Genomic DNA, 17,618 nt, shown 5'->3' with positions numbered 1-17,618 from the left:
AAAATCTTCAAAAAAAGAAAAGAGGATACATATCTAATCTTCACAATTCTTTATTTAATGATGGTCTATGAAAACATCATCATATGGATGCGAAAACCAAGGCATGAACACAAGGGTACCAGACACAGAAGCCAAGCTTTGGACCGATATACCATAGGTCATCTTCTGCTAGAGAGGCTGCTAGATACTTCCAGAGAACGCTCGAAGACAGAGACACCAAAGATATCTTTCAATTCAACATTCTAGCTTAAAGAATGGTGCCTCCATGAACTAACTGTCCAGGGTTTCATGGCAGAGCCAACTCTAGAGACACCAACGCCAGCATCCTTCTCCAACAACGGAGATTTGGTTGAATTCAACCAATCAAAATCTGACCCACCAAAGCCAGCCAACATTTTAATATTTATGTATGGCAGAATGACTTATGTTTGGTGATAAAGTAGTATTAGAGTCTATTGATATTTTGTGGCTTAAATTCTCCAAGGGAGAGTAAGAACATAATTTTTTAAAAATTCACACTTTCTAGCATAGACTGGGTACCCTTGATGGGCTTAAAAATTGTATGCGTATGTTTACCTACATTGTATCTAATCCTCATGGTAAGTAACAAAGCTGTATATTATTCCCGTCTAAAGTGAAGACATGGAAACAGAATATTCAGGTAACTTGTCTGAGATCATAAAACTAATGGTGAGTAGGAAAAGGTATTCTGATTTTTACCCAGAAAGGTAAAACGGCTGAAGGAAAATGATATTAATGCTCAAAAGCACAATATATTGTGCTAAATCTGCCCTTTCTAAGAATGGGGGGGGGGGGAAGCCAGTATGGTTTAGGGTGAGAGATGGCAATGAGGGCAAAGTCTCTTCTCACCAGAGGGGTTTATGAAAGCTTGACTCAAGAGTGCATTATGAATGACATTTAGTAACAGGTATAAAAAGCCACCTTACCTTAGGATCTTTTTCAAGCTGTTGATTTAGCTTCTTCCAACCTAATTGATCATAGTTAACTCTGTAATATCCAGTCATATTCAAATTTAGAATCACCCAGTCATGATCGGAAGCCGAAACTTGCATTTCAGGAAATATTTCTACAAAGGGATATGGGAAAGGTGTGAAATGGTGCACCTAAAAAATTTTTCCAGTTCATATTTACACTATAACCTCTTAATCCTCAACAATGAACCTAATAATCCAAAAAAAGTAGAAGAATTCTAAAATAGATACTGATCATACCATATAATTGTATTTTTTCACATATAATGGTTTTTGATTAGAAAATTTTCTTTAAAGCTCTATGTTAGGTAAGACAAGAATGATATAATATTTTAGTTTTAAGCAAGACAGCTTTTCAAAGGCTATCTGCTCCAACATTTTATTCTCTGCCTTTATATATGTGTGTAATATACATTCATGCATATATGTGAAGATATTTTAAAAATCTGTTACTTACTGCTGCTTTTATCTAGCCAGACTAGAGACTGTGTAATTCCATTTTTTATCCAAAGAATAGGTACAATCCATGTGTCACTTATTAGGAAGAAACCAAAAATTCAATTAATTTTCAAACATAAGATATAAACTCTGAGCCCCTATTAACTGAGATGATAAAATGACAGACAGGACTCAAATTCTTTGGTTTTTCACTCTGGATAGGCAAGGGTTTGCTCTTAGGATTATTCAGTGTTGTTTTTTTCTTTTTTCTTTTCTTTTTTTTTTTTTTTTTTTTTACAGATTTTATTTATTTATTTAGAAGAGAAAGAGGGGTGGGGGAGAGAAAGAGTCCAAGAGTGGGGTGAGAGACAAAGGGAGAAGCAGGCTCCCTGCTGATCAAGGAGCCCAGTGCTGGACTCGATCCCAGAACCCTGAGGTCATGACCTTGGCTGAAGGCAGATGCTTCACCAACTGAGCCACCCAGGAGCCTTTCACCATTGTTTTCATAAGCCAGTTTTTCTTTGGCCATTTGTTTACTCTCTATTAGTCTTTCTTTTTTTTTTAATATTTTATTTTATTTATTTGACAGAGAGAGATCACAAGTAGGCAGAGAGGCAGGCAGAGAGAGAGAGAGAGAGGAGGAAGCAGGCTCCCTGCTGAGCAGAGAGCCCGATGTGGGACGCGATCCCAGGACCCTGAGATCAGTCTTTCTTCTTCTTTACTTTTTCTTATAACTTAAGGTAGCTATGAAGAGAATGTTGTATCTGAATTTCTTCCTTCCTTCCTTTCATTCTTTTTCTTTACCCTTCCTTCCTTCCTCTCTCTTTTTCTTTTGTCTTTCTCCTTCCTTTCCTTTCTTTCCTTTCTTTCTTTCTTTTAACCCTCTCTCTTTCTTTCAATCTTTCTTTCTTTCTGTATCTGACACTCTCAAGACCTGTTTCTATTTCAAGACCTGTTTCTATTAAATTGTAGCCACTTGGCCTCACTTGGGGGTTGTTCAAATGTTGCAGACAGACCTAAACCCCTCTGTGCCAAGAGAGGCAAAAAGTAATTTCAGAAGAAAAAGCTTGCAAACATTTCAAAATGCCTTTCTGCCTTAAGCTTTCTCCCCATCTGAAAAGCGTTCAGCATGGATCAGATGATTCACATTTACTGAATGCCGACATTCTTCCCACATTGGTGGACGTGACCTGGAGGGACCAGACGACCACAGGAGGACATTAGTCATCGGAAGAGTTACAGTCCTTGGAGTTTGGACAGGACTTGCAATCTTGCTCAAATGCTCACAAGTCTGGTTTCTCAAGGCCTTTGAATGGGGGGTCTGTGTTGATCTAATCGCTGAGGCACCCATCTTCGCAAAAGTCACGGAATCGTGATGAGCACATGGTGCCGCACGGAAGTGTTGAATCACAACATCGTATACTGGAAACTAACAGAACACGGGGTGTTAACTAACTGGAATTAAAATAAAAACTTTTATTTTAAAAAATCACGGAATCGCAAAGTGAGTAGGGACGTTCCGTTCTGTTCCTTTTCTCTGGGGTTTTAAGGAAAGAGCAGTATGTCCTCCGTATTTGGGTGATACTCTTGGAAAATAACTCCCTCGTCTGCGCTAATACTTCACCGCAGTGCGATGCAAACATCAGAACGCTATCCAATACTCTTGAACATCGTCTGACGAGTTAAGAAAGGGAAGGGAAGGAAAGAGGAAGCGATGAACACTAAGCTGCTTTAGGCTCAGCTTTTCATTTCCTTGTGACAACGATCCACTGGGACAGATGTTGTTGCATTTACATTACTGATAAGGCAGCTAAAACTGAGAGATTTTCAATTAGACTTAACCAAAGGTTTGAATTTTGGTGAGGTTGATATTTAAACCCAGGTATGAGAGATTCTAAAGGCCCTAATTCTAATCTGATAGGCACGGCTAGCAATACACACACACGCGTACCTTCGGACACGTGCGGAACTATTCCTCCGGGGCTGGTGACCATTCAGTTCCATTTCTACTGAAAAAAGACAACTGTGCACCAGGACCCCCTTTCCTCTTACCTGACAGGAGGCCAACATGGTTCTATTTGACTGCCTCTCACTCAGGCTTCTGAGTGAGAGGCAGTCAAATAGAACAGAAGTACACTTCTGTCTGAAGGACCAAGAGTGTACATAATAACCCCCAAAGCTTTGGTTGCTTGACGTCCTGCTAAAGCGGGGGACGGGGCACTGTCTCGAATCCCTCAGTGCATGTCTCTGGCCTCGTTCAGGACATCGGGGGCTCTGCCTCATGTCAGCACCCCAGGAATACCCCTCACAGAGCACAGAGCCCACTGCAGAAGAGTGTGTACCCAGCCCGCCATTATGCTTCCTCACCCACAGGCTGCTTTCCATTGGATCGAAGCTCAACCCCAGGGAAGGCAAGGACAGAGCAGCAAATGTACATACTTGTGGGTTAGGAGAGTCTCGTTTTTAACCTTTCCAAGATAAAACGGTTCCTGTTTGATGGTGCCGGTGGATACATTTAAGGTGACCACTGGAAAGCCACTCTGGTGGGTCCAACTGTCCATTATGCTTTTCACTGTGGCTGGCAAAAGGATTTTATTCTGGTCGTCGATGACCTGTTTTTAAAAAGTATCACAAGAGCAAATATGGACCATCAAAATCTTTTCAGGGGGCAGTCTCCCAAAAGGAACTACATGACTGGCTATTCTATTTTTCATTTATGATCTTCTGGGCCTAATTCAGAACTCTGCTCAACTCTCTATGTGAATGAGTCCTTAGTTCATTCATTCATTGACTCACTCACTCATTCCTTCACTGAATGCGCATGTCAGGAAGTAGGACAATTACCATTTGAAAATGCCTCCATAGATCATCTTGCTCAGCATTTGAGTAAGAAAATGTCTTCAAATAGGACTGCAAAGAATGAAGAAGTTAAAAAGAATGGAAAAGTTAAGGTTAAAATAAATAACATGTCCCAAACAATTTATGTTTCCTGCCTTCTATGTCACAACAATTTTGTAAACTCACCTTGAGTGCATTGATAAATAAATTCTCATTCAGGAAGCTAGAAAGCATTCGGGCCAAAGACGCCCCCTAGGACAAGGAACAGTCCATTGTTTGAGCAAATTCAATACATTCCATTTTGATAAGCAATATCACATTCCATTTTGACGCATTCCATTTTGATAAGCAATATTCTGGGCTTTGCTCCCAATTACATTGCGTACTTCATTTGAATATTTGGGTTATCCCCAAATATGTTGATAAAATAGTAGACTGTCACTAACTAATAGGTAAAAGTTGAACACATGCTTTATATATAAAGAATTCAGGATACACAAAATATTTTAAGCCGAGATGTTTACATGGTCAGAATAAATTTCCACCAAGCAGAAGGGTTCACCTTAAAAGTAACAAGTTGTCTCAGTGTTTTATAATGATGGGTGGTACTGAGCACCTAACATGGGCTTGAATAATATTTGCTAGATGAGAAATGATTTAACCATATTTTCTGAAATCCATCTGCTGAACAAAATTACGATTATTTGTATCAAAGCCTGTGTGGTGTCCATTAGCCTACTATCCTTTGAATCCATTTTATGCATCTTATTGCAAGAGTGCAAAATAAAAGGCAATATACAACTGATTTTACCTTGTTGTAAGTAAACAAGTCAAAGAGCTCATTTATTTCACTGGTTTCTGTGAAATTTTCCGCCTTCAAGGACACAGCTCTAGACACCAGGACGTGATCTTCACTGAGGACATTACGTAAAATGTTAGAAAAAAAGATCTCATTCTAAAAGGAAAAGATTGAGCAACATTAATTTCTTCAGTGTCACAGAAGCACAAAATTCAAATACTTTCAAAATACTTTCAAAAATACTTTCAAAAACGGACACTGAAGAGGGGAAAAATCATTCAGATGTGCTCAGGAATAACTGAGTAACTCAGGATTCCTTGAATAACAAAATATCTAAGATACTTCCCTTCCCATTTAATACCCTTCTTATTTCCATTTTTAAAAACCCCATTACAGAAGTCAACATGTTTTCCAAGAGAGCTGTCTACATTTCCCCAAACAAGGTCCTCAGTCACACAGACAGGACCCTCTAGGGACTAGCATCTCTACGTGATTTTAATCCTGTAGAATTGTATTGATAATTTTATTAGTAACCCCTTAAAATGGGTCAGTCTCTCTTCAATGAACATTTACAGAACAAAACGCACCAGATTTACCATTTTGATGATGCTGTCCTAGTCTGTAATTGGAAATAAATTCATGGGCTGGATATGACAGTTTCTAGATCATGCATTAGGAAAAGGCAGTTTATTATATTTGAGTAAATACAGAACTCTCCAGAAAACTAGACCTCTCTCAGACACAGGACAAGGGCCATTTCGTTTTTGAAGAAAAGAGAGAAGGAAGACCAACATATAGCCAAAGAGGTGTGGGAAAAGAAAGGAAGGATCCTGGCAAAGAAGCCGCAGAGACAGCTGGCTCCTGCCCTGCAGAGCTGGGCAAACCCTCTCATAATCCAAAAGCAGCCTCACCTCCCTAGTGGTTGTTTCTGGGGTCCCCAAGTTGACTCCTTCAAATTCTGCCCACTTCCATTGGCCAACATTCCAACCAACCCTCTCCTCCTCACATACTATTTTTCGATTTATTAACACCATTGATGAGGCTACTGTCCAACTTGGCTCTTCCAGAAACAAGACAGCTTTTCATCTAGAGCAACACAACTCCAACTGTAATGAGAATAAGGATCCCCTGGGGGTTTGATCGATTCATACATGAACGCAGTTGGTCTCAGGTGGGGTTCAATTACCTGGAGATGCTAATGTAGTTAGTTTGTTGTTAGTTGTTAGTTTGATAGTCCTGCTTTGAGAAGCTAGGAGTAAGAGGAGACATCTGTGCAAGTCTGACCTGATTCATTCAGCATAGCTTTTATTAATTTAACCCTCAAGCATTCTTCAGAGTGCCTCACAGTTGACCTATGTATCCTCTAAGCACAACGAGGAAAACAGAGGAGATAAAGAACACCCATATTCCTACATCTTTAAGACAGTCACCATTAGAACATTAGCGCTCTGTTTTTCCAATCTCTTTCCCTATGTATTTGTTTAGATGTAAACACTTCTGTCGGGGCGCCTGGGTGGTTCAGTGGTTTAAGCCTCTGCCTTCAGCTCGGGTCATGATCTCAGGGTCCTGGGATCGAGCCCCACATCGGGCTCTCTGCTTAGCGGGGAGCCTGCTTCCCCCTCTCTCTCTGCCTGCCTCTCTGCCTACTTGTGATCTCTCTCTGTCTATCAAATAAATAAAAAATAAAAATAAAAAAAAATAAAAATCTTTAAACACTTCTGTCCTTACTTATTACGACATACGTTTCAAAATTCTGATACCTCATCTTCATAACTATCCCTAAAGACGGCCGCTGCATTATAAATGAAACATACATAAATTGGATATAATAAGCCAAAGACTTAAGAAGCCAAAACATAATAGTGAAGATCACAGTGTGGTCAAATCACATATGACATCATTCTTCTCAAAGCAGAGCATAGAACAACACTTCTGCAAAAGCAAAATATTAAAATAAATAAATGCAGGGTTGCAGAATGGCCCACTGAGGCCATGAACCATTACTGACTTCATCATTTCCCTATTAGCCAGGAATTTAAATTGCTTCCAGCTTCTTATTGTTGAATAACAAAATATCTAAGATACTTTTAACGAACACCTTTATGCATCGCCTTTTCCATATTTTGTGAATTCCCTCTATCTCCCTCGGAATGGATAGTCTGTCTCTCTTCTCCCTGCCTGGTGTAAAATCTTCTATTGTCTTCTTGGTGTCTCTGTCATCACACAAGTTAACTGTGATGAACAGGACAGACACCTCTTCCTCAAGATCCCCAAGGTCTTTCTCCTCTGGGCCTCCCATAAGGTGACTCTTCTCCCCACCTGTTCCAGTCCTGCTGGAGGGAAACACTTATATGAAAAGTAATATTAGCCTTTTTAAAAATTGTATTTGGGCACTGAATACAGTGGTTGGAGAAAGTGGTCTGCACACCCACCATTACTTTCTTCCTGCAAGCTGCAAGATTCTAGAGAAAAATATCTATTCTTATTAAATGTATTATTATCCTAAGAAATATAACAGTATTCATCATAATAAATTTACAAGGCATATCACTGTGGTTAAAAGCAGACTTTGGGGCGCCTGGGTGGCTCTGTCAGTGAAGCACCTGCCTTTGGCTCAGGTCATGATCCCAGGGTCCGAGGATTGAGCCCCGTGTTGGACTCCCTGCTCTACAGAGCGTCTGTTTCTCTCTCTCCCTCAGTGTGTGTTCTCTTTCTCTCTCTATCTCTCACTCTTTCTCAACTAAATAAACTCTTAAAAGAAAAAAGGAAAGAGCAATTGAGAAACTGAAGATCAAAAGAAATAAACTAGTACAAAAAGCGGTTAATCTTATCATCTTTGCTTCAAAATCACTAGTAATATATCTCCATCAAATTTCCCCAGATACAATAATACCTTAGCCAATTTCAGTAGTATTAAGAGGTAACTGATGGGGGTGCCTGGGTGGCTCAGTGTGTTAAAGCCTCTGTCTTCGGCTCAGGTCATAATCCCAGGGTCCTGGGATCAAGCCCCACATCAGGCTCTCTGCTCAGCAGGGAGCCTGCTTCCTCCTCTCTCTCTGCCTGCCTCTCTGCCTACTTGTGATCTCTGTTTGCCAAATAAATAAAATCTTAAAAAGAAAAAAAAAGAGGTAACTGATGGCTGTTAATGATATATTCCATTCAATTGAAAAAATAAAGGGTGAATCTAATTGTTTCATGGGAATGGAACTGGTTTTTTTATTGAACCCAAGCAGAGTTATTTTGGGATACAACCAAATTCTTTTATAAACAATTATAGATGACATGAACCGTGCATAGGTTCTATCTTATAAAAGAGAGATACAAACAACTTTGTTGCTACAAAGTATATGGAGAGAACTTTTAAAAAAACTAATGCTTTCTCTATGTATATAAAATTCATGTAAATGAAGAGTCATATAATGAACTCCTCCACGCACCCCATTAACTCTTGAGGGACAAGAACACTCCTATGTGTGTTTTCCGCAGAGCACAGTTAGGTGAAGGCATGATTGTAGAGTCAGAGACATCTGGAACTGAACCTCATCTCCAACACAGAGTAGCCATGAGACCTTGAACAACTTACTTAAAGCTCCTACACCTGTTTCCTCAACTAGAAGACAGAGTGACAACTACACTCAGATGATTGTTTTGGGAATCGAGTAAGATGATGTACGTACAAGACTCACACTACATGGAACATGGGTCCTGAGTGCTCAGAGAACAGGAAACGCAGTATTACTGTTGTTACTATGGTTATTACCTTCATCATCAGACAAGACCTGGACAAATGGGCTATAATCACAGTTCTGTCCCTATCACGCAGATGACTTGGGCAAGTCACCCAACCATCCACGACTTCCATCTCCTCATCCACATAATGATGCCCAACCCAGGGGAGGAGGAGGGGCTGGACTGCAGGGGGCATGGACCATCTATGGGAACCCCGCAAAACATAGCGTGGGGGGCATGGAACCGGGGTATGAAGAGGCTGCGACTTGACTGCTTCCCACAAAATACAATTTCACCAACACATTAAAAAAAGAGGATTTTTCGAGAATGTTTCAGAGGGGCCAACTTAGGTTTGCCAACAGTGAATTATGCCAAATAATCAACAAAACTCAAGTATCATGTATCTACCATCTTCATCCTTTCCTAAAGGGGAAATTTTATTGCCAATGGAATAGGAAAACATTGTCTTAGAATCTCCTTCAAACTGGGTGGTATTACATTTTGCCTGTGATAAAGATCTGGCCAGTGGAGATCCATCAGTCATTCAAATATCAATATACTGAGCAATAATGGGGAAAGAAAAAAAAACAGAGCTCAAGAACCAAGCCTGGAAACACAGGTGGGATGAGGGACAGCCAGGGAGCCGCAGGCTGGACAGCAAGGTGGAGAGAGGCAGGGACAGAGTGAAAGCAAGGATCTTGGGCTTGTTATCAAGAAGTGAGGTACACATCAAAGAATGATGTTACACCTAAACATTTAAATATTTTAAGTCAAATAAAACCAATTCTGTTTCATCATGCTATCCTGAAAAGCACTATTAATCTACATAAATGACCAGAAATAGAACTTACAGTTGAAACCATCAAATTTGCATATTCATGAATTGATGTTTTCATATTGCTATTTATTCAAAACAGCAAAATGGCATTGGGTATAATATATAAGATATCAGTTACCCAGCTGATCTATGTTATATAACATTTTATAATATATAAATTAGCCTATTATTTATCATTAAAATCATAGGCTACTGATTACAGTGGCTTTAGAATTGAGTCTAGGCAGGAATAAGGGAAAATGACCTAAAATCCAGTAGTAGGGAAAGATAATAGGCATACACCTTATAAGGTGATATAATAAAATATTAGGCAACCCTTAAAAATCTTGTTTTCAAAAATGACTTAATGATTGGCGGATATGCTCTTGATATAATATGAAGTACACAAGGCATTACATGTTTCTGTGTAAAAAAGTAATACCCGCTTTTATGAATATTTAATGAGTAAAAGCCTGAAAAAAGAAAACATAAAAAAAAAGATAACACTGATCACCTCTGGTATTACGGGTAATTTAATATTCCTTCTATTTTTCTGTATTATACACACATGAAACAACAAAATGTACTTGTTTCATAATTAGAAGAAACAATTATAAGTAAATGTAACAGACATACTTACTCTTGGGAATTTAGGATTGAAGTAGTTAATTACTCCAAATTCAAAATAAGATGCAAAACCCTCTTTGAGCCAGACATCATTCCACCAGTTCATGGTAACCAAATTTCCAAACCACTTTTGGAGATGGGAGAAAAAAGAGCTTTCTTAAGTTTAATTTTAGGAATTCATTGTAATTGCATGTTTCAATACGTATCAAGTCAAAGACTTAATGAAACTGTAATCCCTCAATAACAGAACTGGAAACAGGGCTCCAAAAAGCATGTTGGGACTTTCACGTGAAGAGATACCGGTCATGCATTTCTTTGAAAGAAGCATTTCACATCCAGCAATTGAAAGCAATTTTTGTTTTTGAACCATCATGCTCAAAGAGAAAGGTAAGCTGGAGTAGCAGATCTGAAACTGTCCGCTTCCCCAAGAGTTATGTTAACTTAAATAAAGCAGAAGTCTGGAATGTTCACTTAACACCTACTGATTACAGCATCTTAGACTCTAGACTACATTAGAATTTTGCTGGAAGCAGTTGTGTTGTGTTAAGAGCATGTTTGGATCTGTGTCATGTCCAAGGCATGCGTGCGTTCTGCTATAATTATTTTCTATTTGGGCTTAACAAAGTGTCAAACGGATGATGAATGGAATCAGGGAAAAAAAAAACCCAATAATTTCTAACACCAACTAATCTGTGCCCTAGTATTTAATCAAATTCTTGCAACAGCTGTCACACGTTAATAGCTAGCAGCGGTCTTCCAGAACTGCAGGCCGCTTGAGCAATCCTAAAAAATGGCATTGCTGGGCGGGGCGGGGACTGATCAAAACTTATCCAAGTTTGTGTTTACGCAACACGGTATTATTCTCTGCCAGTAAGTCGTTCTTTCCCAAAACTTATTGTGGATCCACGTAATAAGAAGAGAACAATTCCCTAGTTTAGATCACTTCTTTCTGAACAAACTTGTATTAATGGAGTCAAGGTCAAAAAGCAGATGTGAGAACCTCCATCAAACAAAACTAAAGTTCTAAAATCACAGTATGGAAGCACAGATCTAATGAAATAAATCCTTATTTACGTCCCTTTCGGGTATGTGGTTTGAGGACTAATGACTGCTCATCTCACTGACATGTTAACCAATTCCCTGTATCCCTTGAGTTCCTCTTCAAACAAAGCAAAAACAAAGTTCATAACAATCTACTGAGGAAAGGTGGGCATCTGTCAGTAACCTTTTTGGACATCCCTTATGTTAAGATGGAATGAAAACAATCATAGCTCTGGTTGGCATACTTCCCCAGGGTTCTGGGGAGCGGCTTACTTTTGGATGTAAATACCTGACCTCCAACGGGCCTGGAAGGTCTGATCCAACACCAACAGTTCAGGTTCACGCAAGATCTGACTACACAGAACCTGCCTTCACTGTCCCACTTCTTGAATAGTTTTTTAAAATCTGGTGTACCATCGAGGTTTTGTTTAGTTTTTTTGCTCTCGTGGGCAGAGAGGCTGGGGATTATCTTCATGGGAAATAAGTGAAGTAAGAAAGAACATTTTACCACATGCCTGATGTCCAATCTCGTGGGAGAGAATGAAGGAGATCACAGCCTTTTTGTCTGTTACTTGATCGTTTGGTTGAATCAACAATAATGACTCATCGAATATCAATAGTCCCCAATTTTCCATTGCGCTGTTGTCAAAAGTAGGCAAGGCAATTATATCTAAGTGGATTTAAATGGAGGGAAAAATGAAATCATCTCTTCCAAAAAAGTCTGAGATTCCCAGATATAATGATCTCCAAATGAAATCATAAAATTACTAAAAGAACATACAAGTGAATATTTATATTGTGAGGGGAGAGGAGACGAATACCAAAGACAGAAGCCAGAAGACAAATGGTTTAGACTGTCTGAAAATCGAATATTTTTGATAAAGGACCTGGAGAGAGAAATCTTAAAATGTCACCATAAAAAATAAGCTTTACAAAATTGGCAAACAATCAATCTGGAGAGACATTTCTTTGCATAAGATAGGCAGATGGCAAATACACATGTGAAAAGATGTTCTGCATCCTGTGTCATTGGAAAATTGCAAATTAAAACAATGGGATATTAGTATACACCTATTTGGGTGGTTTAAATCCAAAGCACACTACCGAAGGCTGGAAAAGATCTGGAGTGGCAGGAACTCTCTCATTGCTGGTGGGAAGGCAAAATGGTAACGGCCACACCAGAAGACAGTCTGCCAGTTTCTTATGAAATTTATAAATAAAGGCTGGCCCACATTCTAGCAATTGAGGTTATTTGCCCAAATGAGCTGGAAACTTAAGTCCACACAAAAACTGGCACAAGAATGTTTATAGCAGGGGCGCCTGGGTGGCTTGCTGGGTTAAGCCTCTGCCTTCAGCTCAGGTCATGATCTTGGGATCAAGCCCCACATGGGGCTCTCTGCTCAGCAGGGAGCCTGCTTCCCACTCTCTCTCTCTCTCTCTCTCTCTGCCTTCTTTTCTGCCTACTTGTGATCTCTCTCTGTCAAATAAATAAATAAAATCTTAAAAAAAAATTGCCTATATTTGCTGTGTCATTTTCCTTGAACCTACAAGTAGCTCTAAAAAATAGTCTAGTTAATTTTTTTAAAGATTTTATTTATTTGAGAGAGAGATAGTTTGAAAGAGCAGGGGGAGGGGTTAGAGAGAGAGAAGCAGGTTCCCCACTGAGCTGACAGGGAACCCCAACAATGCAGGGCTGGATCCTGGGACCCCAGGATCATGACCTGAGCCAAAGGTAGACACTTAACCAACTGACTGAGCCACTTAGGTGCCCCAGAAGTAGTCTAGTTAAAACTGAAATATTTAAGTTTACCAAAAGACACCGTAAACAAATTTGAAAGGCAAATCACACGCTGGTAAAAATATCTGAAGCGTTAGGGCCAATTTAATGTTAAAACCTGTTTAACTATTAGGGCCTGCTTAGCCAGAGCAACTCCATATTGCCTAGGTAGCCATATTGTTGTTTACATCCACGGACTTCATTCCGGGAGTAAATCCCCCAGTAGTTCCTGGTACTGGTTCCAGGTTCCAGGTATCGATTCCCCGAGTAAATGTCCTAACAATAGAAGCCACTTGCCTTGAGGTCTACTGTTATGCTCTATAAAACCAGCCTGTGAGATCAGGACGGGGTCGCTCTCTTCAGAGGCGGCCCTGGCCAGTCAGTCTGACTTCTAATGCTTGGCACAGAATAAAGCTTTGCATAACTTTCACTTTGTCTCAGTTTATTTCTTTGATAACAGACCCCAATAGAAGCATATATCACAAGTAACTAGATAACTTTTCTCATATCTAAAAAAACTTTAACCCATCAAAGAAAAACAAAAATGTGAACAATTCACTAAAGAAATAATTCAAGTAGCCAAAAACCTTACTTACAATGTTCTGCTTCATTATCAGAAACATCAATTAAAGCAATGATATAACTTAATCTTTCAAATGGGTAAGAGGATTAAAAATTAGTACTGCTAATATTAATCTTAATAATGAGGTACAGGAAAATTGGCATATCGCCTGTTGGTTACAGTGTGATTGCTACAATATTTCTGGAGTGAGCAGAAAAACCCTTCATAATTTTTAAAAATGTTCCTACCTTTGACTAACTCACTCAACTTTGGGGATTTATAAGACAAATAGCATGGACATTTGTAAACATTCTCTGCGCTTTTCTTTGGCGTTCTTAAAGTAGCCCAAAAATGGGGGAGGGTATGCAATTAGTCCAAATGTTTAACCAGAGGATTTAAATAAATTATTTTACCAAATTGATATGTAGGTATTCTGTGTTTTAAATATGACAGTAGGGGCGCCTGGGTGGCTCAGCGGGTTAAAGCCTCTGCCTTTGGCCCAGGTCATGATCCCAGGACCCTGGGATCGAGCCCCGCATCGGGCTCTCTGCTCAGTGCAGAGCCTGCTTCTCTCTCTCTGCCTGCCTCTCTGCTACTTGTGTTCTCTGTCAAATAAATAAATAAAATCTTTAAAAAAATAAAAACAAACAAACAAATAAATAAATAAATATGACAGTATAGGGGGACCTGGGTGGCTCAGTCAGTTGAGTGTCTAGACTCCTGGTTTTAACTCAGGTCATATTCTTGGGGTCCTGCCATTGAGCCCCATGTCAGGCTCCCTGCTCAGTGTGGAGTCTTTGGGACTCTCCCAATCCCTCTTCCCTTCCCCTTGCTTACAAACACACACACACACACACACACACACACACACACACACACACTCTCTGTCTTTCTCTCTCTCTCTCTCTCGGAATAAATGAATATATCTGTTAAAAATATAAAAAAAATAAAATGACAATACAAAAGAACAGTTATCTGGATCATGTTGCCACATACAGTTACCTTTTAAAACAAAACAAAACAAAACAAAAGGCCGTTAAAGAACAGTCTCGATACTACGGTTCCATTTTTGTTAAAAACGAAGACGCATATATAGAGATTGAGATCACTACAGACAGCAGGAAAACAGACACCAAAACATTAGCTGCCTTATCTCTGAGTGGTAGCCTTATCTCTCAGCCTGTACCCCATTATTAAGACTAATATTAGCAGTAGTAATTTTTAACCCTCTTACCCATTTGAAAGATTAAGTTATATCATTACTTTAATTTGTGTTTCTGATAATGAAGCAGAGCATTTTAAATAAGATTTTTGGCTACTTGAATTATTTCTTTAGTGAATGGTTCACATTTTTTTTTCTTATTTTGATGTGTTAGAGGTTTTTTTTAGATATGAGAAAAGTTATCTAGTTATTTGTGATATATGCTTCAGATATTTTTACCAGCTTGTGATTTGCCTTTCAAATCTGTTTATGGTTTCTTTGGTAAACTTAAATATTTCGGGATATTTTTATCCTTTTTTGTGCGTTTTCTGATTTTTCCAAATTTTCTATGGTGTGATCATTTATTAGTTTTAAAACTAGAAGAACAGAGGCACCTGGGTGGCTCAGTTGGTTAAGCGTCCATTTCTTGACTTTGGCTCAGGTTGTGAGATCTGATCGCAGCGATAAGCTGGGTATGGAGCCTGCTTCAGATTTTCTCTCTTCCTCTCCCTTTGCCCCTCCCCCACCCAAAATAAACCTAGAAGAACAAGAAAACATTTTAACTTGTTTTGCTAATAGAAGAAATTCCATTTTCATAGTGCACGCTAGGTTTGCCTCAGGAGTGCCCTGTGCTGTGTTCGATATATTACGTTTATTTATACATGGTTGAAGTTGGTGTGTGCAGTAAAAGGTATCCAAGCCATTACCTAGCCTCCTCTATCTAGTTCATGCTCTATTATCTTTGGGTGTACTTCATTGCTAAGCCTAGGTTGGCACGCTTCTACCTCCCTTTTCCTTCACATGCAGCCATCCCCCTACTCCATGAACCCACCCACTTTCCTCGCAAACACCGCTGGGCTCCACTCAAGCCAATCCTTTTTGCTCTCTATTACAGCCGAACCATTCTCGGCTTGAGTTGTTTGGGATCCACACGCAACCTCCGTTTAATCTATGAATGCCCCCAACCTTGTGGTCCAATCTTAACCAACTCTAAAAAAGATATTCCTTATTAAATCCTGATAATGTTTACAGAAAAAAAAAAAAAAAGGTGGGAGGTTTAGCTTCGATGCACAATTCTGGGAGTAAGAAAATTCTTGTTTCTTGATCAACTAACAACGCTGGCTCACAGAGGGCCCTATTTTATTTTATTTTAATGATTACCTCATTATTTTAAAATAATGACACAGGGGCACCTGGGTGGCTCAGTCAGTTAAGAGTCTGCCTTTGGCTCAGGTCATGATCTCAGGGTCCTGGGATTGAGCCCCGCATTGGGGCCCCTGCTCGTGGGGAACCTGCTTCTCCCTCTCCTTCCCTGTTTATGCTGTCTCTCACTATCTCTTTCTCTAATAAGTAAAATCTCAAATATAAAATAAAATAAAATAAAAAGTAAAATAATTATATAAATACCCATGAATCTGCCTCTCTCCCTTTAGAGTAAGGGCTGGCTAACCCTTCTTTAAAGAGCCAGATAGGAAATATTTCCCGCTTTGTGGGCCATATGTTTTCTGTCACATCTTTAACTCAAGCATTGCAGAGCAAAAACATCTGTAGACACTAGGTAGGCAAATAGGCCTGCTGTGTTCCAATAAAACTTTATTTATGGACCTTGAGATTTGAATTTCATATAGTTTCCATGTGTCACTAAATATTCTCCTTTTGATTTTTTTTTTTTGCCATTTAAGAAACATGAACACCGCTCTGAGTTCGTGGGCCATCCAGAAAAGGGCAGTGGGCCAGATCTGATCGCTCGCCAACCCCTAATTGAGAATGCTGCCAAGAACTCAACTGTGACTCCCAGACCAGCAGCATCAGCACCACCTGGGAACGTAGTAGTGATAAGAATTCTGAGGCCAACCACAGACCTCCTGAAACAGAAATTCTTGGGTCAGCGTCTGTATTTTAACAAGTCTTCTGGATGATTCCAAAGCTGCCGAACTTTGAGAAGAGCAGACGACTTCCATCTCTCTTTGAGCTCCTTTTCAACTCACGCTATCGTGTCTTCTTCCAGCAGCTAAGTCACTATCCTCAAGGTTGGGGGGTTTTGTTTTTAAACTTTGGGAAAAAAATGTTTCATTTTCATTGTTATAGAGGTTTTTGTTGTTGTTGTTGTGTGAATGAAACATAATTTATCTACCCATTCTCCTAACGATAGCCATTTTGGTGGCTTTCTGTCTGGGGCTATATTATAAAAAGTATAGCTATGAATATTCTTGTACATGTCTTCGGATACATGTGTGCTCAAATTCTTCTTGGAGATAAACTTAGAAATGGAATTACTGAGATTTAAGGTATTCTAATGATCAGCATCACAAGATAATAAATACATTTCAAAGTTGTGACAATTGATACTCCTATCAACAAGGCCATTTTTCTACCATTTGGCATTTGTTAGATGCCTTTTTAACAAGCGAGTAGACATAAAATGGTGCCTCGCCGTGGCCTTGGGCATTCATTTCTTAGATTACTAATGAGGTTAAATAACCTGTATAAGTTTATTAGCCACGTGAGTTTGGGAAAAAAAAAAAGTTTATTAGCCACATGTGTTCCTTCTTCCATAAAACATCAATTTGTGTATCTTTTCCTTATTTTTTCTTCTGTATTTTTAAATTTATTTGCAGGGGTTCTTTATATATTTAGGCTACTCCCATTACCACTTCTTAATCTTCTTTCTCTTAAGACTTTTATTTAGCCAGCCTATTGTCTCGTGCTTGGTGATTTGTGGCTTTTGCTTCTACATCCTGAAGCTACCACCCTCAACTCAGCTACTCCGAGTCCCAGTCACCTGCTTCTCTTGTAT

General features: G+C 39.3%; 1 protein-coding gene across 2 annotated transcripts in view; it reads right to left on the bottom strand.

Moving 5' to 3' along the window:
- LVRN (laeverin) overlaps window positions 1-17,618 on the bottom strand; it is a 66,255-nt gene that overhangs the window by 22,286 nt on the left and 26,351 nt on the right. For both annotated transcript variants that reach the window (XM_044263244.1, XM_044263254.1), the window contains exons 5-12: window positions 11,797-11,951; window positions 10,254-10,367; window positions 5,080-5,223; window positions 4,455-4,520; window positions 4,275-4,340; window positions 3,870-4,042; window positions 1,450-1,526; window positions 948-1,087 (exon numbers count right to left, since the gene is read on the bottom strand). In XM_044263244.1, coding sequence (XP_044119179.1) covers window positions 948-1,087; window positions 1,450-1,526; window positions 3,870-4,042; window positions 4,275-4,340; window positions 4,455-4,520; window positions 5,080-5,223; window positions 10,254-10,367; window positions 11,797-11,951 — 935 coding nt within the window. The remainder of the gene's footprint in view (window positions 1-947; window positions 1,088-1,449; window positions 1,527-3,869; window positions 4,043-4,274; window positions 4,341-4,454; window positions 4,521-5,079; window positions 5,224-10,253; window positions 10,368-11,796; window positions 11,952-17,618) is intronic.

This window comes from Neovison vison, chromosome 1 (genome assembly GCF_020171115.1).
Source record: "Neovison vison isolate M4711 chromosome 1, ASM_NN_V1, whole genome shotgun sequence".
Lineage (NCBI taxonomy): Eukaryota > Metazoa > Chordata > Mammalia > Carnivora > Mustelidae > Neogale > Neogale vison.
Note: the sequence above shows the minus strand (reverse complement) of the source record. Positions and strands in the feature narration are given on the sequence as shown.